This window comes from Trichechus manatus, unplaced genomic scaffold (genome assembly GCF_000243295.1).
Source record: "Trichechus manatus latirostris isolate Lorelei unplaced genomic scaffold, TriManLat1.0 scaffold00012, whole genome shotgun sequence".
Lineage (NCBI taxonomy): Eukaryota > Metazoa > Chordata > Mammalia > Sirenia > Trichechidae > Trichechus > Trichechus manatus.
In genome coordinates this window covers 23,206,329-23,231,583 of record NW_004443948.1, presented here as the reverse complement: position 1 = coordinate 23,231,583, position 25,255 = coordinate 23,206,329, and the positions used below count along the sequence as shown (strand labels likewise).

General features: G+C 36.3%; 1 protein-coding gene across 1 annotated transcript in view; it reads right to left on the bottom strand.

Moving 5' to 3' along the window:
- NCAM2 (neural cell adhesion molecule 2) overlaps window positions 1-25,255 on the bottom strand; it is a 289,809-nt gene that overhangs the window by 146,437 nt on the left and 118,117 nt on the right. The window contains exon 9 of the mRNA XM_004371382.1: window positions 1,006-1,156. Coding sequence (XP_004371439.1) covers window positions 1,006-1,156 — 151 coding nt within the window. The remainder of the gene's footprint in view (window positions 1-1,005; window positions 1,157-25,255) is intronic.

The window sequence follows — 25,255 nt, the reverse complement described above, 5'->3', positions numbered from 1 at the left end:
GACAGTGTTGACATGTAGTGGGGTTCTTAACCATTGTCATAGGGCAATATGTGTACTGTTTAATGAGAAACTATTTTGTTCTGTAAACTTTCATCTAAAGTGAGAATAGCAGCATAACTTGAAGAATGCCATTGACGTCACTGAATTTTACATGTAGAAGTTTTTGAAATGGTGTATCTTTGCTATGTATATTTTCACCAAAAAAAGAAAAGGTCCTCCAAGGCCGAGAAGGGAGCGTGCTGACATGTTGGGGGGTTGTTAACCAATGTCATAAAACAATATGTGTACTGACTGTTTAGTGAGAAACTATTTGTTCTGTAAACCTTCACCTAAAGTACAATAAAAATTATGTAAAATTGTCCTCATTTTTTACTATGGTGTATACAAAATTATAATTTTATGCAATGCCCTCAGGTGGATGGTGAATGCTTCATTTACATTAGCCTTCACACTTCTTAAATTTCACATAGTTATGAAAATCATTTTATTAATTTTAACAATTCTCCTTGTAGTCTCCTATTGGATGAAATATAAGTGCTGATATATTTCACTGTCTTTAAAATACTGTTTCATATCTTAGAAGGAAAACTAATTCATCAAGACAACCGGAATAAGAAATGAAGACACATTACATATCTGAGACATGGCCATAAATATTAGGAAAAAAAAACAGGGAAAAAAATCCAAGGGGTGTTGACTGATTGATTACTGATAAGTAAAACAGTTCAGTTGAAATTGCGTTTGGGGTTAAACGTTGCCAGAAAAGGTCTCCGTTTTTAGGGTAAGCAATACCAAGACTCTCAAACATGAAGCACTGTGAAATGTACCACAATATCCACTAGGTGCCTCTAATAACTGAATTTGAAAGACTACATTCGTTTTTAACTTATGCATTTAATATTGAAACATTGATTTTCATACACATTTTGATATTCCTGCAAAAATTCATCTTTTTCAAAGGAGAAAAAGCTGTTTTGATAAACATACGAAATGAAAATAACTTACATTCAATATCAAGGTACATGCTCTTTTGGTGTCCGCCGATTCTACTCGCAGCTTCGCAGTCATACCTCCCCGAGTCTGACAACTTCACATCCGTAATGTGCAGTGACGAGCTTCCGAGCTGCCCTCGGACATCGATACGGCCGTCTGGGCTCTGTTTACATCGATTCAGGAAAAAGAAAGATTTTATACTTGTTTTGTGAAAAACCATCACCAAACATATGGTGCTTATCATATATATACAGTAAATGAAAATAAATTCTTACTTGCATTAGAAAAAAAAAAGACTTTCAAAAAGTAGTGTTTCTACATTTATGATTCACTGTTTTTAGCTTATTCATTTTACCTCATGATAACTCCCACTTGCTTATAAGAAAACTGACATATAGTAAAAACTTGGAGCCTTGATGGTGCAATGGATAAGAGCTCAGGCTGCTAACCAAAAGATCAGCAGTTCAAATCTACCAGCTGCTCTCTGGAAAACCTATGGGGTAGCCTACTCTGTCCCATAGGGTACCTATGAGTCGGAATTGACTCAAAGGCAACGAGTTTTGTTTGGTTTAGTAAAAACTTAAATAAATGTTTTATTAAACGCCTTTATTTAGTAGGCTCTTTACTTTTTGAAAAGCTTGCACGTTCTACTTGGAAAAATTTTGCTGACTTCCCATTATGTGGCTTACAGACATAACTACACACAGCAATGCCTATTCAGTTCTGGTTAAAACTTATCAATGAACATGATATTATTCCTGCAGTTTAGTTTCACATTTCAACATTTAGGAAAAAAGTATCAAGATGTATAATAAATAAAAAGTATTTAAGAGGCATTCATAAATTTTGTTTTTTAATGAATTTAATACCATTGCTTGTAAGCATAATTTACACCATAGCACAACAGATATATTATTAAATACGTAGTCAGCACAATTTAAGTCATTCTTAGGAAGGTAATGAAGACAACATGGAAATGATTCATCAGTTACTGCAGGCATATTGACTCAAATCAAGAAATTGCTTATAAACCAATAGTCTACAGATTATATTTCAAATGGGAATTCTTGTATGCAACATAATTAATAGACCTGGACTTGTTTTTTTAAATCTCACAAATTCTTTTATAGCACACATATTCAAACATACATAGTTAATATATTAAATTTTAATCTGACAATCAGAAAGTATAATGAACTTTTAGCATTTTACAACTCATTTGAAACAGTCACATTAATATTACTGACTTGATTTTCTTCAGTATTTGAGGCGTTAGTGCCTCAATACAATCTTATAGCATACATGCATTTTGCAAAGTTTGTTATTACATAACAACGCAATTGTGGTTGCTTTAAATTTTTATGTGACTGACATTCATAGAAATTTCATTATACTTTCCTTATTTATATTATTAAAACTTAGTGCTTAATTTTAACTATTACTAAATTGTTTTTCTTTATTTGTATCGAAAGACTATTTCAAGCTTCTTTTTCAAACTTGAAGTTGATTGGGACACAATATAATTACTCTTTTGCTTTTTTTATAAGGAATATAATTATTATATAATCATACATAAACACTCAAATTATTTAGTATCAGAAAAATGGACTTAAAAATAAAACAATAACTTATTAGGATTGTATTATGTATCATAGATAAGGATATCTCAGCCTAAAACATGTTTACCCTCAACTCTCAAGTATTGCTAAAATAATAGTAAGGTGAGATTTTCAAGAGAAAGGACATTCTCTTCTGCCAATTTTGAATGTGTTCAGCTGCCAAATTCATTTACTTAATTGATAGAAAAAGAAAAATTAATAAATACAAAACAAGAATTCACAGAAGTGAAAATCAGAGTATGAAAACTCAGAAAGCAAGATGGCGAATATGTTATACAAGTTAACTACTCTTCTCTCAATGAGGACTCTTTGGTCTGTTCCTCCCTACACCTTTGTCTGATATGGCCCTATTCACCTTTACTTCTTTCTTTTTGTACTGACTACCCTTGGCTTTCATGACACCTGTACTCTCTTGGTTTTTCTTCCAGTTTCACCTCTCTGACCTACCCCTTAGTCTCTGCTGCAGATTCCTCTGTCTGTCATGTTCCCTGGTATTCTGCCCAGGGACCTCCATATGATACTGTTCTCTTTTCAGTCAATACATTCCACTTGGGCAATCTCATCCCCACCCACATTTAAGGTGATGATCTTAGTCACTCTTTTCTCTAGCCTAGATCCATCTTTCCCTGGAGTTTCATAATGAGAGAATTTACTTCTAGGACTTAGCCCCTTGATATGTACTCAAGCTCCATCACCCCATCACCAAATCTAATCTGCTCTTCCCTAGTGGTTTTTCTTTGTGTGAATGATACCAATTCTTTTTCTTGTCCCATACTATAGCACGTCCTCAGTCTTGACTAATTTCTGAAACAATCTACCTTCCTTCTCTCTTTTCTTCCTTCCTTTCTTCTTGCCTCTCTGCCTACCTCCCTTCCTTTCTTCTTTCATTTCTTTTCTGAATGCTGAGAATTCTCAGTCTATCATCTTGTTCAATATTATTATTTTTTATTTTAAGCAACTTTGTTTCTGTTGACCTATCTGCTGACCGCCTCTCCTATACATGGTCTCAGCTTGGGCTGCTGAGTTTGAAGGATATTGACAGGCTTCTCTGCATTTTGGAGAGAAAAATCATACTTCTAGGCTGCCTGCGTCCATGACTACAAAAGCCATCAAATCTATGTTATTTCCTATGCTTCTCCAGCAAAAATCATTGTAGCTGCCAAAATTATTTCTTGGTAGCAAATAAGTTTTTTTCTAAAAGCAAACTTTTAATTATCCTAACAGGTTTATGGAGGGGTTGTATCTTCCTTATTCTATAATTATAAATAACGTTTTATTGCCTCCCAAGAAAATGATCCTCTGCCTCAATCTGATGTGCAAGGGCCTCCATATGGTATCATATTTCTCTCGAGAACATTTTCCACTTTGTATACCATCAATTCCAATTAATTGGAAGTACTTGTAGTATCAGAAATATTTTTTCCATAAACACCGTTCACAGACACAGTTGAAATCATCCCCCATTTTTCCTCTTCCATATTTATATGGCAGGATTCTACCATCTATCATTTAATTTCTTGTGCAAATATCAATTTTTCTTCAATACAAGAAAGTTTGGGAAGGTTTGGGATTCCATGGGAAATTATAAATCTTTTTCAGACTTAGCATTGACTCTGCAAAGATGTACAATGTGCATTCAACTCAAATACTTACACTAGCAGACCAAAGTCAGTCCTTCTCATATCTGACATTCTAAAAAGGCATTACACATGTCTGAAAGGAAATTCATTTATATCTTGGCTTTGATTCAACACCTATCGAAGATTCATTTAAAACATCTGATATTTGATTGAGACAAGTTTATGGGCATATTAGCTGTCTATCTAGTTTTTCCAGGTTCTATCATTAAATTAAAGTCAAATGATTAGAAAGCAAAGGGTCTGTACATTATTATTCCAACCCTCTATAGAAATTCACTTTATGCAATTCGATTTGATGTTGTATGTCAGTTTAAAAACTTCTCATTTGAATAGTATTTAAATATCTTTATAAAGTGATTATTTATAGAAATAGTTTACTGTCTTCAAGAACCCTTTAATAAGATATACATATGTTAAGCACATTCTTGAGTTTAGTTTCAACATATTTTGTTGGCAACTTTAATCTCTGAACAATTAAAATTGCATAATGTGTCATGTTGATACGTATTGTGTGTGTGTGTGTGTGTGATTTTACCTGCCTAAACACTTTTTGCCAAATTTAGAATCTAAATGTAGTACACAATGCCTCTGAGGTGGCCAGCATTCCCTGTCTTTTTTGTTCTTTGGACTTGTGTCCTTGATACTTTTTAGTCATTGACCACTTTGACCTTCAGAGGAGAATTGAGGATCATGCCACTTTGTCACCCCATTATTTATTTTACACTTATTCTATAATAAACAGCCAGGCACTGGGTATACAGTGCTGAGCAAAAATAGACTAGTTTCTACCGTTATGGGGAGTAAAGTTTAATGAAGAAAATAGATATTAATTTTGGAATATCATACAAATATACTGTGACAATACCATGTAGGGGTACCACTGTTTCATTTGGGGTGTGAGCGATTAGGGATGGGAGGTTGGTAAGAGGTCAGAGAGAAGATCCTTGAAAAACCCAGGTGTGGACTGAGCTACAAAAATGTTGACAGAGGATGGCCTTATGAAGGGAATTCCAGGCAGAGGCCCGCAACAGACATATGAAAGAACTGAGAGAAGCCTTGAGAAGTTAGGCAGAGTGAGGGCACCATGGCTCTTCTGATATTGGAGAGGTACGTTGAGACCACATGCAGGACCCAAAATAAATGCAGACACACAAAAAATTGCCCCTAATTTTGCATCCTCTATTATATATTCTGTTTGTCTTATTCCTAATGACATTATATCTCTATCAAATGTAACTCAAACTCTACTTCAAATGCTTAGAGGTAGAGGCATTTCATAACTGTTTAATATATAAACAAGAAAAGAAACACACTCCAAAGTCATTATTGTTAATGTACGCAAACTGTTGGTCTTCTTTGTCGTTGCCCTCCAGTAGATTCTAACTCATGGCGACCTCATGTGTTACACAGTAGAACTGCTTCATAGGGTTTTCTTGCCTGTAATACTAATGAAAGCAGATTACCAGGCCTTTTCTTCCTCAGTACCACTAGGTGGATTCAAACTACCCACCTATAGGCTAGCACTCCAGCTCAAACTGCACCACCTAGAGACCTGTACCCAAACTAACTTCTCAAAATTGTGTTACTATTACATTACGTTGGCCAATTTCTGCAGCTGCAGACTTTTAAGCAGAAAGATTTCTCTTTCTTTCTTGTAAGTGTCCTATATTAACTATTAGCATTAATTCTCCTTCCTCTGGGCTTCATAACAGTTTCCTCATTTTCTTCTTATTCTGATTTCATGAACTGCACTTTTCTGCAATTATCCTTCCTCCTAGCCGTGAAAATGGATATAATAAAGAGTAATATGTGTAATAGAACATCTTAACTTAGGTAGTTTCTTCACTAGGTCCTAGTACCCTTTTCTCCTCTTTGCATATATATTGCACAAATACCAAACTCGTTGCTGTTGAGGCAATTCTGACTCATAGCAACCCAAAAGGACAGAGTAGAACTGCCTGATAGGGTTTCCAAGGAGTGCCTGGTGGATTCAAACTGTCGACCTTCCTTTCGGTTAGTAGCTGTAGCTCTTAACCGCTACACTACCAAGGTATCTTTGCATATATAGACAATAATTTATTTAACAAATAGGAATTGTATGCAATAATAATAAATATTAACACATATAATCAATATCACTTGCTAGACACCAGTCTAAGTGTCTTACTTATTAATTCATTTATTCCTTATAATTGCATTATGAGGTTGGGACTACTATCATCTCTATTCTAAATATGAGGAAATTGAGCCATTGACCACTTCTATAATAAGTACCCAAGCACTGGGAATACGGTGCAGAACAAAAATAGACTAGTTTCTACCCTTATGGGAATTAAAGCTTAACAAAGATGACAGATATTAATTTTAAAAATCATACAAATATACTGTGAAAAAATCATGTAGGAATACCACTTTCATTTTGGGGGTGACTGAATGGGAGCAGGGGTTGGTGAGAGGTCAGAGAGAAGTTCTGTGAAAAACCCAAGTGTGGAATGAGGTCTGAAAATGGTGAAAGAAACACTAAATAAGTGGTTAAACCCTACAGTTTACAGGTGATAGTTGCTGGATGTTCAGGTTGCTGAGCCCAGAATTTCATGTCCTGAATCACTCTGCTATATGGCTTACCACCTGAACCAAAATTATGGGGTTGAATTACACATAGTAATATCAAAGTTATGTGGCAGGCACTATGCCAAGCCCTGGGGATAGAAAAATGGACAGCAGCTCCCAATCTCACAGGTCATATGGTTTAGGGGAGAAATGAGCATTTATAATGTGGAATATATGCTAGGATAGATAAAATCCTGGAAGAATGCCTAATATAGCCTACAGAGGATATAGATTATCACCTATAGGTATTTGTGCCTAAACTGAATCATAAAGGAGAAGCAGTAATAATAAACCAGGCACAGTACTGGCTGCATAATTTGCAAAGCCCAATGCAAAGAGACCTAGTTAAGGAAGTATGAAGAATTTCAGCAGTACATAGAACCAAGTGTAAAGCCCTTCTGAACATAGTGCCCTCTGTGACTGCACAGATCACATATCCATGAAGCTGGCCCTGGCCAGGCAGAAGAGAGGAAAACGCAGGAAGATAAGAATTATGTTTCAGGTAACGGGAATGTAGCCCTGAGCATGAGGGAAACAAAAGGCATGTTCAAAGAACTGAGAGAAGCTCACTGGGGCTGGCACATCCAATAAGAGCTGGAAAGGTGTGAGAGATGAAGAAGCTGGAGAGGTATGTTATCAACTAAAAGCCTGGAAAGTCAAGGGAAGATCAACAGGCACATGAAAGCATGCTCAACATCATCAGCCATCAGGGAAATGCAAATCAAAACCACAATGGAATACCACTGAAATAGCTGCGAAAAATCACAGAACAACAAGTACTGGCAAGAAGGTGCAGAAATTAAAACGCTCAAACAGAGGTTAACCAAAGTGTTACCGTATAATCCAGTAATTCCACTCCTTGTTATGCCTCAGCAGCAATGAAAGCATATGTCCACACACACACTTTTACACAGAGATGTTCCTAGCAACACTATTCATAAAACCCAAAAGTAGAAACAACCTAATGTATATCAACTGACGAATGGATAAATAAAATGTGGTATCCAACAAAATAAATGTTACTTGGCAATACGAAGAAACCAAGTACTGACACATTCTACAACATGGACGAACTGTGGAACGTAACGCTAAATGAAAGAAGATAGTAATAAAAGTCACATATTGAATGAGTCCATTTACATATAGTGTCCCAAATGGGCAAATCTATAGATACAGAAAGTACATTAGCGGTTGCCTAGGGCTGGAGGAGGATTAAGATCAATATTTAAAATTAAAAGGTTATCATAATAAAGTCAAAAGTAGAATATGTTTCAGAAATTTTTATATTAAAGAATTTATCTAGGTGGAATCCAAAAGACAAGTGACAAAATTCTGGCTGTCAGAATGTGACCTGAGTATTTTATATTATACTGCCTAGGTGTGCTGACTGCTCTAAGAAACAGCAGCATAACACAGTAGTTGAAACCACAGACTGCAGAACTGTATACTGTGTAGGTTTACATCCTAGCTGTGCCAATTACTAGCTCTGTGACTTGAGGTTAGTGACTTAACTTAGTTGGGCTCAGTTTTGCACTCTGTATAATGGATGTAATAAAAATATACAGTCTTTACAGCATTGTTATGCAGAGTAAATGAGCTTGTATTTGTAACAAGCTTTAAAAAAAATTGCCATTGAGCCAATTTTGACTCATAGCAACCCTATAGGACAGAGTAGAACTACCCCACAGGGTTTCCAAGGAATGGCTGGTGGATTTAAACTGCTGATCCTTTGGTTAGCAGCCAAGCTCTTAACTACCATGCCACCAGCGTCCTGTAAAGAGCTTAGCACCTGTTAAGTACCTGATACATAAACTGGCAAAAAAAATCTGACTATCCAGACCTAAATGATAAACACGGGTTTTATATAACTTTCATTTTAAGTTCCAAGGGCATTCTCCATACATCCTATGTCAAACAGAAATAATAACCCTCTCATCATCTTCTTAATTAGCAGTACTTTACTGCTGCTAGATTTTTCTCTCAAACATATGGACAACATGCCAATTATTTATGCTAACTCTTGTTCATGAAATATATAAACAGTGCTTACTTAGTAGAGAACAAAACTACAATCAGGACCAAAAAAAAAAAAAAAAACAAATCACTACAGGAGAACAAAATTATTACTGATAAATGTTAAACATTTCACATATAAATGAATAAATTATTGAACAATAAAATGCAGATTTTATTTCATCCACAATAATAATAACAAAACCCTAGGTATTGACTTTATTATCATGACATTCATGGATGGCTTGGATGTATCCTTCACCTTGTGCTTTGTCAGAATGACTTCTGCTCAAATACCAAGATTTTGGTGTCAAAGTGCAGTCCGTAGGCTTTATGTAGATATGAGCTCTATGAAACCATTTAACGGTTATAATTTTGTAGAACTCTAATGATTATGTATCATATTCTCAAAATTTATGTCAAACCCATATGAAGTAACCTGACTCCATGCCCATTTTCTATATTACTGTTGCTTATTAACAGTCATTCATTGTGATTAGAGTTCTAAGAAAACCCTGTGGGGCAGTTCTACTCTGTCCTATAGGGTTGCTATGAGATGGAACGGACTCGACAGCAATGGGTTGGTTGTTAGAGCTCTAAGAAACTGAATTAGAATAAGGGGAAAGTGCTCATACTTTGATTGGGACTATTATTTTAGCACAACTGTTGGTATTCTGTCTGACATCATATTTGTATGTGACTGTGTGTAAAATTTCCATTAAATTATAAGATAATAAAACAAAATATTTGAGATGAGGTTGGTCAGAAAAGATAGGATATATGAATTCCGGCCACGTGTATGGGACTAGAGCAGAAAGTCAAGACTTACAAAATCCCACTGATACAAGCTATCAATCCCTGTAAAATTTAATTGCTTTCTCCAAGGTTAAGAAAACAGGAATAATAGGATGATCGCTGCTGTTTTTAGATTCCTAATTTTTGTGTATATCCTTCATAATGGAAAAGAAGAAAAGTAAAAAATCAATAAGGGATAAAGTAGCCAAAAAGATACTCTGATCTAAAAATTAGGTTAAGTGCTCAGCTGCAAATCGGAAATGTTGGCTGTTCGAACTCACCTAACAGCTCTGTGGAGGAAGACCTGGTGATCTGCTTCCGTAAATATTATAGCCAACAAAATCCTATGTGGAAGTTCTACTCTGTTACATGGGGTCACTATGATTTCAAATCCACTTGATGGCACACAACGACAACAATCTTGAGGTAAAATTTAGTTTCACTTCACACACAAATGAGAACACAGAACAGAGATCTAAAAGGATGAGGCAAATTATACTCCGAAACACGTGTTATTTAACATTTATTACAATACGGCTAGATGTATTGTGATGATTTATGCCACGTAATTGAGCTCACCTCATTAACACTGGTATCAGGTAATTAAACTACACTGCTCTGGAGGTAATGCTGAGAGTCACTAAGAAGGACTGACTATACTGTTTCAAGGAGCCCTGGTGGTGTAGTGGTTAAGAGCTCAGCTGCTAACCAAAAAGTCAGCAGTTCAAACCCATCAGCTGCTCCTTGGAAACCTTATGAAGCAGTTCTACTTTGTCCTATAGGGACTCACTCTGTGAGTCAGAACTGACTTGATGGCACCTAACAATACACTGTTTCAAGGCCTTAAGAAAGCCATAGGTAATCTGGTTCAACATTTCTTTTAAATTTATAATTAAAAATGTTTTCCCTTCAAAGGTAAAAATTAAAATACCATATTGGAAAACAGGTGAAGTGCAGTATTAAAAATGTTAGCATTGGAATGCAAAAGATTGATAACTGTCGCAGTTAGATGATAGGTACAATGAATTTCATTATATTATCATCTAGACTTCTGCATTTATTTCAAAATTATTTCTTACATTTTATCACGGAAATTTTCAAACAGTGTACTCCAGATGAGTGCTGTTCCTTTAGCTTGTTTCTTGAATTAAGAGAACATATGGGAGAGACCAGAACCCAAATTCAAACCTAGAGCATGCTTCTGGAGTCAACTTACAATACATTTTTGTACTGAAAGCCACTGAAATGTTGGTATTATTTATTTTGCAGTGTTATTACAGCACAAATTGACTAATACACAGAATTTAGTGTTTATTGCTTTTTCCTACAGCTGTTGAGGACTAAATGAAATTATGCATGCCTAGCCCTAGGTACATAATGAATATTATTATTATCATTATTTATTATCCAGTGCCTAAGTATTATGAAAATCTAGTTCAAGTCAGAGACAAAATGAGAGATTTTTTTTGAAAGTAGAAAGCACAATATTTCGCAGGAAGGTGTACAATAATGTTATATAAAATTATTACAAAAGTGCCTGACAAATGTTAACTATAGTCATCATCCTTTTTCTTTAGTCTGTTATTATGTAAATCCTCATAAAACATTCTATAATGGAAAAATGCAATGTGAGAAAACTCAAAGTATCTTGAGAGCATTTTTCTCATTGCTCTATGTAATGGGCAAAATGAGGGCCCCATTCTGAGCCTTCTTACTCATGGGAAAGACATACTGCTGCTCTAAGAATGTTTTAATCTCTTTCCTGTCTATGTCTCATTTGAATAGTTTCTATTTTTATGTCTTTGATTTCACTAATTTTTTCTTCAACAGTATAATCTGCTTTCTGTAGTCTAGTCTGCTGTTAATCTGATCCAGCGTCTTTTTCATCTCAGACTTTTTTGTAATCTTTAGAATTTAGATTTGATATTTTTTAAAAATCTTCTGTGTATCTCCTTATTACGCTCATGCTTTCCTCTATCTTTACTATCTACATGATGTAGTATATGTAAGAAAGGAAATTGTATATATATATGCCAATGTCCCTGTCTACCAATAGTAACAGGTATGTCATTTATGGATCTGTTTCTAGTTATTGTTTTTGTTTGGTTGGTTGCTTGTTTTGTTTTCTTTATATTATGAGCCATTATTCCTTCACCTTTGTATGCCTGTTAATTTTTGATTGGATGCCAGGCATTGTGAAGTTTATATTTTGAGTGCTGGATTACTATTATTACTACTTTAAATATTTCTTGGTCATTTTTCTGAGACACCATTAAGTCACTTAAAAACAAAATTTTTTTTGAGACTTGCTTTTAACTCTGGAGTTTTCTCTGTGCAGATCTCTATTCTCCACACAGCTCTCTCCTCTGCCCTGAAAATTGCAGCATGCTTGGTACCCTAATCTCTGAACACTCTCTCCTCATTGTACCAGTCTTTATCACTGCATTGTAGTCTGGGAACTCTGTGTAGGTGGTGGACTTGAGAAATCACAGGGCTCACATCATTTGTTTCCTTTTCTCAGATTTCATTGTGCTGCCCATACTTCATAAATTTTTGTCATTGTTTTTGCTGTTCTTTAATGTCACTGTGTAAATTAGTCCCCTCTTAATCCATCATAGCTAGAAGCAGATGGTCTAATGAACATTTTAAATTGTCACTAGTTCCACAGTTAATGTAAACAGACAATGCATCACATTTACCATCTAGTAACCATATTTTATCACATACGTGAGAATTCTTATAGTATACAGCACATCACTATTAACAGTATCACTTTTATTGGATTGATTCTACAAAGTAGAAGTGTATCTAGTGATAGATGGGCATTTTTTTTTAATCCCAGTATGCCAAATACATGTTTGAACAGCTATCATCCGATAGATAAGAAATTTATAAAACTAAAATATATAATTATTGTCATATATGCTGTAGTATTATGGCAGATATATACTCTCTTTTGAATATGGAGCTATGCTCGGTGTTTCATACACTTTATTTTAACATCTCATAACTATACATTAGGCAGACAGCTCAACGAAGTGAAAAACATGTTCATGTAACTGTGCTTTGAACTCTGCTCTTGCTTGTTGTCTGACATACATCATTGACTGACATAATTACCTTAATGAAAGTAGTCTGTCTTTACTGGGAACTATCTTTTATATAGAACATGAAACATAAACACCAGAAACTACCCACTAAACACCAAAATACCAAAACAACAATTCCATCAAATGATTTTTGTCATCAGATATTAAAACCTACCTCTAATAGATAACTAAAACTTAAAAGTATAGATAACTAATGGATGAGCTCCATTGAACTGTTTTTGTTTTATTGTTTACTTTTGTGTAAAGAAACTCTCCATAAAGAATAGGCAATGTAAAACAAAAACTGTATAAATGAGCAAAACTATTTTTTTGTACTTTAAGTGAAAGTTTATAATTCAAGTTAGTCTCTCATACAAAAATCTGTACATACATTGTTATGTGACCCTAGTTTCTCTCCCTATGCTGTGACAGCACACTCCTCCTTTCCACCCCTGATTTCCAGTGTCCATTCATCCAGCTCCTGACCCTCTCTGCCCTCTCATATCACCTCTGGAAAGGAGCTGCCCTAAATGAGTAAAACTTTTTATAATTATTAGAAGTCTTTAATTAAAAGAGAAGGAACTTTTAAGACAAAATCTAGTAAAAGTTATTAAGACAACAAAACCATGTGTAAGAGGAAAAGGATTGAAAATGTTGATGAAGTGTTATGTTTGTTTCCTTGTTTACCAAAGCAAGTAGGTCAATTAAACCACTTGCCCAGTGTGGGCTAAATGAATTAATGCTACAACTCAACTATAGATAGGAAAAGATACAGCGTGGATTTATTTTTTTTAATCAACAAAATATAAGGCATTCTATATTTCTATATTATAGTCTTTTGTCTGATAGAATCTAAGAAAACTATGGGCCAGACAGGTTTGTGATGAATCTTTACAGTGATATATATATCAACAGCTAGATGATAGAAAAACTGTGAACATTATCACTAAAGAGATTCTAATGAAGGAGGGCTAGAGACCCAGGAAACAGAGCCGCTCAGGGAAATTGTATATATCTGTGCTACAACACATAAAATGATGAGCAGCAGCCATCATGGAGCTTCACATTTTGTGTTGGGATGTGCATGTATAACAAATGGACAAATAATGATACTATGAGATAGATTGTTTATATTTTTAAAAAAAATACTATTTAGTGATAAAAGTATACAATGTAGTAGCTATAGTGCTGATAATAACAGTCAGCGAGTCATGTTTCCTGTAATTTAGGAAGATGAGGACAAAGTCAACATAAAGCTCCAACATCATCTTCTCCATGGTACACACAGCAAAAGTGCACACACAGTTCAATTGCTTGCTAATCTCTTGCTTCTATATAAATTGAATATGGGATCTCCTTAATTATCACTTTTACTGTCACGTGGCCCCAAAGGAGGTTTTAATTTATGGATAAACAAATTATTAATTCACTAAGCAACCAAAGGGTTATATCAACTCATTCAAATTCTTTAGCAATGGATATTCTACTATTACTCTAGGATAATTTTTTGGTTCTAGTATAATCATAGTTCGTACCATTTTGCTGGGTATAGTGAATTTTGAGACGGAATGTAAGTATCCATATAGTAAATAAATTCTCACTTTTTACATAGTTTAAGCTACTAATTGGCTTTCAGTTTTTTTTTTTAACTAAAGAATAGTGGTCTGCACAGTATCCTTACTTAAACTAAAGAATCCACCAATTAACCTAATATACTCATAACTAATATCTGTTAAAAATCCATAATCTATCATATAAACTTGTTTTGGCAGTTCAAAGACTCTCTCAGCAAACTAAAAAAAAAAAAGAAAAAAAAGAATAATATTGGAAACTGCAGTCAGTACATCAAAGATTTGTGATAGTTTTCACTGCACTAATGACTTGCAATGTGTAGGCAGTGCTGCTGTAGACGGATAAAGCAAATATGCCATTAAAAGGCTTGCAATTCTCAAGGATTAATGGAGGAAATCTGAAACCTCATTTGGCTAGGATGGATTGATCTTAATAGAGTGCCAGTTTGTATGTCCAAAACTTTATAGTTAAGGGTGCATTTGGCAACTCTCATTAGAATAAATGAAAATCTGACAGTTTGTTAGGTAGTGCAGCCTTGACACTGAGCATGGGAATTACAGGCAGAGTGGTTCTAGTACACAGAAAGTTCTGAAGTATCGTCTTTGCATAGAATTATTATTTACTTTCATTCAGTAAACATTTATTATGAGTCTACTATGAGTCCAGCAATGTATCATGTACTGAAGATGTGGCACCGAGTACAACATATAAAAATGTTTGCATATGGAGCCTTCATTCTATCTTGGGAATAAATAGATGAGTAAAATACTTTGCATAGCATGACCAGTACTGTGGTGAAAAATAATAAAGAAAAGGGCAATGGGGGTGTGTGTGGATGTGTTTTGCATACGTACGCACTCCACAATTTTAATTTTATTAGATCAGGGATGTTTTCACTGAGATGGTGACATCTGAGCAAGTAGCTAAAGAAGGTGAAAAACAAATACATGTGCATATATAGGAAAGGACAATAGGACAATATGAAACTGTGCGAACAGCAAGGAAAAACAAAAGACCAGTGGGACTTGAAATGAATGAACAAAGTACAGAGAAGTGAGATATGTAGAAAAAGAGGAGGTAATCAGGGATTGGAAGGGTGGAATATCATGTAGGGGCTTGTAGGTAATAGCAGGGATTTCAAAATGATAGGAGAAATTATTGGAGACTTTTGAATAGACGCGTGGTAATATCTGACCTGCTTCAAAACAACCGTTCTAGCTATTTTAATGAGCATAAAGGGGACAAGTTTGAATGCGTGGAGACCTCTTAAGAAGTTATTACAAAAATCTAGGCAATGATGATGACTTAGACCAAAGCAGTAATAGAGTGTTGAGAAATAACTGAATTATGGATACGTTTAAATTAGGGCCAAAAGGATTTGCTGAAACAGTGGATGTGGGCGTAACAGACAAGAGTCAAAAATTATTCCAAGATTCACAGCCTGCAGAAGTGGAAAGAAGTAGTTCACCATTTAATGAGTTTGGGATGATTGAGAGAGAAGCAGATGTGGGGATAAGTTATAAAGTTGGACTGGATACTGTAAGCCTGAGATATTTATTCAATATACAAATGAAGCTTTCCTGTAGGCATTTGGGTAGAGAAGAATGGAGTTCAGTGGAGTGGTCTATGGTTGAAATTTGATAATGGTAATAATTAAAGACTTGAGATCTGACGAGATCACCAAGGGAGTACGCATAGTTAGGGAAGACATGTGCAAGAACGGATCCAAACCTAGGCTCTCTGTTATTTACAGGTCGATTAGGAGAAAAATAATGACCAAAGGCGATTGAGAGGAAGGATCAGTGTGGGAGGAGAAAAAGCAGGCAGGAGAGTGCACTGGGAGCCACTTGAAGAACACATTTAAAACAGAAGAGACTATTTAACTGAGTCACTTGCTGCTGCCAGGAAACAAAAAAATGATGACTGATAACTCACCGCTAAGTTTAGGAGAGTGAAGTGTTAGTGACCTTACCAGAGATTCTCAGTGGAATGATGTAGTCAAAGCCTGACTGGAGTATATTCAAGAAATAATTGAAGGAGGAAAGCTGGAGAGAGCAAGCTGAAACGTTTTCAAAGAATCTTGCTGGAATTAGAGAATATATAACAGATGGTATTTGGAAGCCTTATGTGGTATCAGTCAATCAGTCAATATATCTATATAATCACACACATGAATATAGACATAATATGTAGAAAAATATATATTTCAGAGGAAATATATTTTTGAATGCTGATGGGAAGGAACAACAGGGTAGTGAGAAAAATTGTTTGGAATAGAGAAATGATTACTGAAGAGTCATGAGTTAGACATACACCATGATATATGGATATATACCATACATACCATGATAAGAAGAGAATATAGGATTTAGTATACATGTAAAAGCTCAGATATTTCATTCATAGTAATACACAGGGTCAGCCATATATGTGTGTAGATGTAGTAGTGGACATATGTTAATTTTTTTTCTCTATTTTCTTAGTAATAAGGAAGCTGGGTCATCAGTTGAGCTTTTTGGGGGTAGAGAGGCTTGGAAATGTGAGCTTAGAAGAAAAGTGTGGGAAGTAGTTATCTAAGACTGCTGGTGAAGGGGTGGACCAGGGAAATGTGGAATGAGTACCCGGTAGCACCAAGAACCCACTTTAGGTTATGGGTGACAATTTGAAAGAGAGTTTTTCTCTAGTTAAGTTTAGCTGTGTTAGTACATGTGTGAATAGGCATGGAGGTAAAATAAATCATTGGTGGTATTTTGCCAAAAAAAGTTTCAAGAGGCAAAATGAGACTGAAGAGTGTACATGAGGTTTCTGTTGTTGTTAGTTGCCATCAAGTCAGCTCTGACTCATGGCGACCCCACTAACAAAAGAAAGAAATTTTGCCCAGACCTGCACCATCTTCAAGCTCACTGGCATGCTCAAGTCCATTATTGCGACCACTGTGTATTTTCAGTGCCTACAGACTCACAGGGATCATCTTCCAGCACTATATCAGACAACAGTTTGTTGTGATCCACAGGATTTTCTAGGTTAATTTTCAGAAGTAGATTACCAGGTTTGTCCCAGTCTGTCTTAGTCTGGAAACTCTGCTGAATCTTGCCCACCATGAGTGATCCTGCTGGCACGTGAAATACCCGTAGCATAGCTTACAGAATCAGGACAACAGCAAGCCACCACAGTACAACATACATAGGAGGTAGTGATTATAATAATAGATAGTAAAATATAAGCTGAGGATAAAAAGAATAAATCAAGGACAATGGTATGGAGCATTGAAAAGATGGTAGAACTCATGAACATCAGAATTACATTGTCCTTACATATTTGACAGAATATAAAATATATTTTGACTTATAAGTAGATGCACAGTTAAATATACATTTAAAAATCATCTATCCAAATATGAAAGAGCTGGAAAATAAGACAAGAACTTTTGTGGATCCCAAAACAGCAGCAATGATGCTATCTCAAAGGGATAGCTCATGACAATACAACCCAAACAGATCCTCATCTAAGAGGTTTATTCTTTTCCTCAATAAAGTCAAGAATCTACTGACTACATGGGTGGTTAGTTATAACAGATGTTACTTGTTTACTGTATCTAATTTAATTTATTATCTGATAATCCATGAATCAAAAGCATTAAAGGCATTGCAATAACTTTGTGTTAGGTAGTTTTCATATATCCAATTTTATTTCATTTATTAAAAGCTTGTCAACGGGATACATCAAATGCATTATTTTGCTCCAAGTTTTGTAATTAGATGTTTGCTGAAATTTTTTCATAAATATTATTTGTCTATCTGTATAACAGTTCATTCAAACTATATATTATAGACAGATAGTTCCACAATATTTGCACTGATACATATGCATCCATTCAAATTTACTTCATCTTGTTGTTTGAATCTAGTTAAAATTATTCACTATACTACCACATACATAATTCAAACTTAGATTTACCAGAAAATTTATTCTGTGATTTACTAAAATTCACTGATATCTCTGTATTTCTTTAGAGCTATGTGATTTTATATTTTCTCCAGTGGTAGCAGAATATTACTTCTCAGGAAGCAATTACCAACTGAATTCTGAATGTAGTATATGGTATTTAAAAAAAGAAAATAACACATTTTCTGCAACAAATCCATACTAAAATTTCTCTCAGCATGTAAATGATAACATTTTTCCAAAAACAATTTTTGCAAAACTGTGAGCCACCATCACAGTATTTTGCAGTCTGATGACAGGTTCTTTCTAATGGAAATTCTTCTATAGAATTAAAAAAAAAAAAGTTAATTAACAAATGATATTTAAAAAATTTTTTTTTATTTTATTGCCTAGAATTCTCTCAAAAAATAGTTTTAAAATTGGCATATTGAATACATGAATCGAACTCTTTGAGAAACTTTATTCAAGCTGTGAGATTAAAAAGAAACAGCAGAAAGTTGTAAATGACTGAAAAACCCACCTCTCAGCAAGCTCGGAAGCATCAAGGAAGATTTCTTCTATGCCTAATTATATTCTACCACCTACATCTGATGGGAATAGAAGTATCCATTTTGCCTATTGCCCAGCAGGGACCTATAATATTGCTCTCAGAGCACTAGTAGGAAAAAAAATGCATTAGGTAGACCTTAAAAGTGTCCAGCACAAAATCCTTCAGAAAAGCCCATTATCTCCAGAAAGAAAAAATTATACAGGCATTAAAATATACAGGTGCCAGATTTTGGTAGTATGCTCTTTAGCATTCTTCTACACACTAGGAAACTAACTTTTTTTTTTTTCTATCTTAAAGTCATTACCAAAATAACTTCAGCTTTTCTTACTAATTGAGTTATATAGAAAAGCTAAATAGAAGAAGGAAACTGGAAACACATTATCTAACCATACTAAGCTAATAGAAAATCATGAGCTGAAAAATGAATATCTGGATTTAAGAAGGACTTAGCATCGGAATAAAAAAATGGTATTTTAAAACATATGATTATCTACTGAGCCAGCAGAGAAATTTAAATAAGGAAATATCAAAGTCTACAGGGAATGTATTTTATAAACAATAAAACTGTAGTTCAGAAAAGTAAGACAATTTACCCAATATCACATGACAGGTAAATGGCAAATCCAGAACTTAAAATAAAGAATCAATGTTACAAATATCACATAATACTATTTCATCGACTTCTATTTTCTATGAACTCAGAATTCCTAACCTAACATAAAAAAAAAAAAAAGCCATGGGTTGTATGAATGAATTTCTTTCGTTTGTCTTATTCTATGTCTAGCTGTATGGGCTATCTAGATAATATTTTTTTCTAAACATTAAGGAAACATTATGTGTGTGCATGCATGAGCACGTTATGCCCACATGCGTGTGTGATGGAGAAGATCTAGCAATTTCAAAGACAGAAGATCTCTATAGGGCATACACACTGATTCATCTCTGGTGGTTTTCATAATGTAAACTCTCTAATTCCTATCCAAGACTAACTGGATAAGAATTCCTGGGAGAGAGGTTAAGTCAGAACCCTAGGAATGAGGCTCATTCAGATCTCTAGAAATGAGGCTCAGTCAGATCTCTAGGAGTAAAGTTCAGTCAGGAATATGTGTATATAGCTCCTCATGTGATTCTGATGCACAGCCTTGGTTAAGAATCCTAACCCAAAGATTTACTTCCATAGCAAGGCAGAATATCAGGGTAACAAAGGTTATTGACAAAGGTCAGTGATAAACGTTATTTGAGATCCTCTAATACAACATCAAGGAGTTCCTGGGTGGCACAACCAGTTAAGTGCTTGACTACTAACTGTAAATCTGGTGGTTAGAACCACCCAGAGGCATTTGGAAGAAAGCCCTGGTGATCTGCTTCTGAAAAGTCACAGCCATGGAAACTCTGTGGACTGCAGTTCTACTCTGCAACACATGGGGTTGCTGTGAGTCAGAACTGACAAGACAGAAAGTGGTAGTAGTAGTAATGCAACATCACACCAAATGAAATCATTTTCTTTTAAAAACTAATGGTCTTCCAGATTACACAAGAGAAATTATGGAGAACTAGGAAAAGGAAATCAGGAGAGCAATCCCATTTAAAATAGCTCCTAAAAAATAAAATACTAAGAATAAATGTAAGCAGGGATGTAAAAGACCTATACAAAGAAAACTACAAAACACTACTGCAAGAAATCAAAAGAGACATACATAAATGGAAAAACATACCATGCTCATGGATAGGTGGACTTAACATTGTGAGAATGTCAATTCTACTCAAAGTAATCTACAAATACAATGCAATCCTGATCCAAGTACCAACTGCATTCTTTAATGAGATGGAAAAACTAATCATTAACTTTATATGGAAAGGGAAGATGCCTCGGATAAGCAAAGCACCATTGAAGAAAAACAATAAAGTAGAAGGACTCGCACTACCTTACCTCAGAAACTACTATTTAGGTATGGTAGTCTAACCAGCCTGGTACTAGTACAATGACAGATACATTGACCAGTGGAACAGAATTGAGAACCTAGATGTAAATCCATCCACATATGGGAAGCTGATCTTCGACAAATGCCCAAAGTCCATTAAAGGGGGAAAAGACAGTCTTTTTAACAAATGGTGCTGGCAAAACTGGATGTCCAGCCGCAAAAAAATGAGACAAGATCCATACCTCACACCATACACAAAAACTAATTCAAAATGGATCAGAGACCTAAATATAAAACCAAAAACTATGAAGATCATAAAGGAAAAAAATAGAGTTAGCGCTACAGGCCCTAATACACGGCATAAACAGGATACAAACAATACACAAACACCAGAAGATAAGTTAGATAATTGAGATATTCTAAAAATTAAACACTTATGCCCATCAAAAGACTTCACCAGAGCTGGAGAAGGATGTAGAACAAAATTCTAACACACACAAAAAGACCAGAATTACTGGCCTGAAAGAGACTGGAGAAACCCCAAGAGTATGGTCTCCAGACACCGTTTTAGCTCAGTGGTGAAGTCACTCCCGAGGTTCACCATTCAGCTGGATGATTGGACAGCCCCATTAAAAAAAAAAAAAAAATGGGACTAATGAGGCACAGCAGTCCAGGGGCAAGGACTAGAAGGCAGAAGGGGACAGGAAGGCTGGTGAGAGGGAACCCAAGGTTGAGTAAGGACAGTGTTGACATGTACTGGGGTTGTTAACCATTGTCATAGGGCAATATGTGTACCAACTGTTTAATGAGAAAATATTTTGTTCTGTAAACCTTCATCTAAAGGGAGAATAGAAGCACAACTGGAAGAACATAATCGATGTCACTGAATTGTACACGTAGAAATTTTTGAAATGATGTATCTTTGGCTATGTATATTTTCACCAAAAAAAAAAAAAATAATAAAGTCCTCCAAGGCGAGAAGGGAGAGTGTTGACATGTCCTGGGTTGTTAACCAATATCATAAAACAGTATGTGTACTGACTGTTTAACGAGAAATTATTTGTTCTGTAAACCTTCACCTAAAGTACAATTAAAAAAAAAAAAAAAAGACTTCACCAAAAGAGTGAAAAAAGAACCTACAGGCTAGGAAAATATTTTGGCTATGAGAAATCTGACAAAGGTGTAATCTGTAAAGTCTCTAGGAAAACACAACACCTTCTTCAGAAAAAAAAAGACAAATAGACCAACTAAAAAATGGGCAAAGGATATGAACAGATACTTCATCAAATAAGACACTCAGGCAGCTAACAGACACATGAGGAAATGCTTATGATCACTAGCCATTATAGATAAGCAAATGAAAACTACAAAACAAAACAAAAAAAAAAGAGATACAACCTCATCCCAACATTACTGGCATGAATCAAAAAAAAACAGAAAATAAGAAACTGTTTAAAGGGCTATGGGGAGATTGGAACTCTTATGCACTGCTGGTAGCAATGCAAAATGGTACAACCATTTTGGAAAATGATATGGCACTTCCTTAGAAAGCTAGAAATAGAAACACCATAAAATCCAGCAATCCCACTCCTAGGAATATATCCTAGAGAAATAAGAACCGTCACAAGAATAGACATGCACACCCATGTTCATTGCAGCATTATTCACAACAGCAAAAAGATGGAAACAACCTAAGTGCCCAACAACAGATGAATGGATAAACAAACTATGGTACATACGCACGATGGAATACTACATAACAATAAAGAACAATGATGAATCTGGAAGCATCTCACAACATGGATGAATCTGGAGGGTGTTATGCTGAGTGAAATAAGTCAATCACAAAGGACAAATATTGTATGAGAGCACTCATACAATACAAAAAGAAACAATCTTTGATGATTACTAGGGAGGGAAGGGGTGGGAGGGAAAAACACTAACTAGACAATAGATAAGTGGTAACTTTGGTGAAGGGGAAGCCAGCACAACTTGACCAATCCAAGGTCATGGAAGCTTCATAGACACATCCAAACTCCCTGAGGGACTGAATTACTGGGCTGAGGGCTGGGACTATGGTCTTGGGGGACATCTAGCTCAAATGGCATAGCATAGTTTATAAAGAAAATGTTCTACGTCCTACTTTGGTGAGTGGTACCTGTGGTCTAAAAGGATTGTGAGCAGCCATCAAAGATACTCCACTGGTCCCACCCCATCTGGAGCAAGGGAAAATGAAGAAAACCAAAGACACAAAGAAAGATTATGGACTACAACTACCACAGCCTCTACCAGACTGAGTCCAGCACAACTATATGGTGGCCGGCTACCACCACTGACTACTCTGACAGGGATCACAATACAGGATCCCAGACAGAGCTGGTAGATTATGGACTACAACTACCACAGCCTCTACCAGACTGAGTCCAGCACAACTAGATGGTGGCCAGCTACCGCCACTGACTGCTCTGACAGAGATCACTATACAGGATCCCAGCAGAGCTGGAGATAAATTAACAAAATTCTAACTCACAAAAAATGACCAGACTTACTGGTCTGACAGAGACTGGAGAAACCCTAAGAGTATGGCCTGAAGTACTGAGGTTTACCCTTCGGCCAAAGAGACTAAATGGGTACACCAACACAGGGGCAAGGACGAGAAGGCAGGAGGGGACAGGAAAGCTGAGAATGGGGAACCCAAGATCGAGAAGGGGAGAATGTTTACCAGTTGTGGGGCTGGGCACCAAAGTTACAAAACAGTACGTGCATTAATTGTTTAATGAGAAACTAATTTGCTCTGTAAAGCTTCATCTGAAGCACAATTAAAAAAAAAAATTAAGTTAAAAAAAATTACAGGGAGGAAGTTCCGGCAAAATGGCACTCTAGCAGAAGCACCACACCGTCCCTCCACAGCAAAGATCCGAAAAACTAAGCCGAACAGAGAATACAACAATCCTGAAACCCTAAAACATCAAATGAAGAGATAAAGAACTCAGCCAAGCACCAAATGGAGTGAGAAAACTGACAGAGAACGGAGAGTGAGGAGAGATTCATGCAGAGGTCCCCTACCAGCTAACGCAGTGCAGATCCGCCATCTTGGACTCCTATCAGAGACCAGCAAACAGGGGATACGAGAAAGCAGCCTCACAGAGCGTCCAGCAGGAGACAAAACAACCAGTAATTTGCAATATACGCTTTCCCACCCCACACCCTTCTTCACTCTAACTCAGCCTCCTCTGCTTCCCGTGGCCACAATCTCTTCACTGGTAGACACCGGCTACTTGGATTTCACACACCCGAATGGGCGGCTCTCTGAGTGCCATTTGTTGGCTGTTGGTGTTGCTTTTTTCCACTTCTTTTGATTTCTTCTTGCCTCTTGCCACCTCCCATTCCTTTCGCTCGAGTACCTGACTCCGTGCGCCATCTTTGCTTCTTCCTGAGGGGCTGCAGAGCTCTGGTACTTTGTGATATATGCTTTCCCACTCCCTACACTTCTTCACCCACACTCGGCCCCCTCTGCTTCCCACGGACACAGTCTCTTGTCCAGAAACACCAGCCTACACTAGCTGGCTCTCTGAGTGCCATTTGCTGGCTGCTAGTGTTGCTTTTTTTTTTTCCTGCTTCTTTTGATTTCTTCCTTGCCTCTTGCAACCTCCCCCTCCTTTCGCTTGAGTACCTGGCTCCGTGTGCCATCTTTGCTTCTTCCTGAGGGGCTGTGGAGCTCCATTCGAGTGTGGAGCTGCTTCCCGGTCTGGGATGCCGCACTGGTGGGATCCTGGGGCTTTTGTTTGTTTTGAATTGTTTGTTTGTTTTCTTTTCCTTTTCTTGAGTTGGGAGCCCCTTCTGGCCAGGCAGAGCTGTGTGGCAAGAAGACTCCCCCTCGGCTTGCACAGACGTGCAGAAGGATTCCTGAGGGCATTAGTTTTTCTGTTTTTTGTTTTTTTCTGTTTTTTGGGGGGCCTTTCTTGTTCTTTTTCTTTTTTAAGTTTGTTTTGTTTTCTTTTCCCTCTTTTTCCCTTTTTGTCTTTCCTCATTGCTCAGTTTCTCATCTTTGTATATCTTCCTTCTCTTTCTGTTCCCTGAATACCTGGCGTCGTATACGTCTATGCCTTCTAGCCAGGCTGTACTGCAACACCTGAGAGCGATTTCCCCAGACCTCATAGCTGCAGCGGTGGGATACCCGGGAACGTTGAGGTTCTTTAACCTTTCTGATTTTTATTTATTCATTCTTTTCTTTTCTTCCTCTTCCCCTTTCTGTTTTTCTCCATTTCATAGTCTCTCATTTCTTAACTCCAACGGCAAGCTCACCTAGCATTCTTTTTTGTTTGTATGTTTTTGGCTCCTGTTCCTCTCTCCTCTCTCCCATATCCATCTTAGCACAACATATAACAATCTCCCCACTGCAAACCTGCACTGTGCGCATGACATCACATCACCAAGCAGCACAGGTATGGCCTACTGGAACCTGCCCTGCACTGATTACCAACCTGCTCTGGTGGCTGTAGTAAGT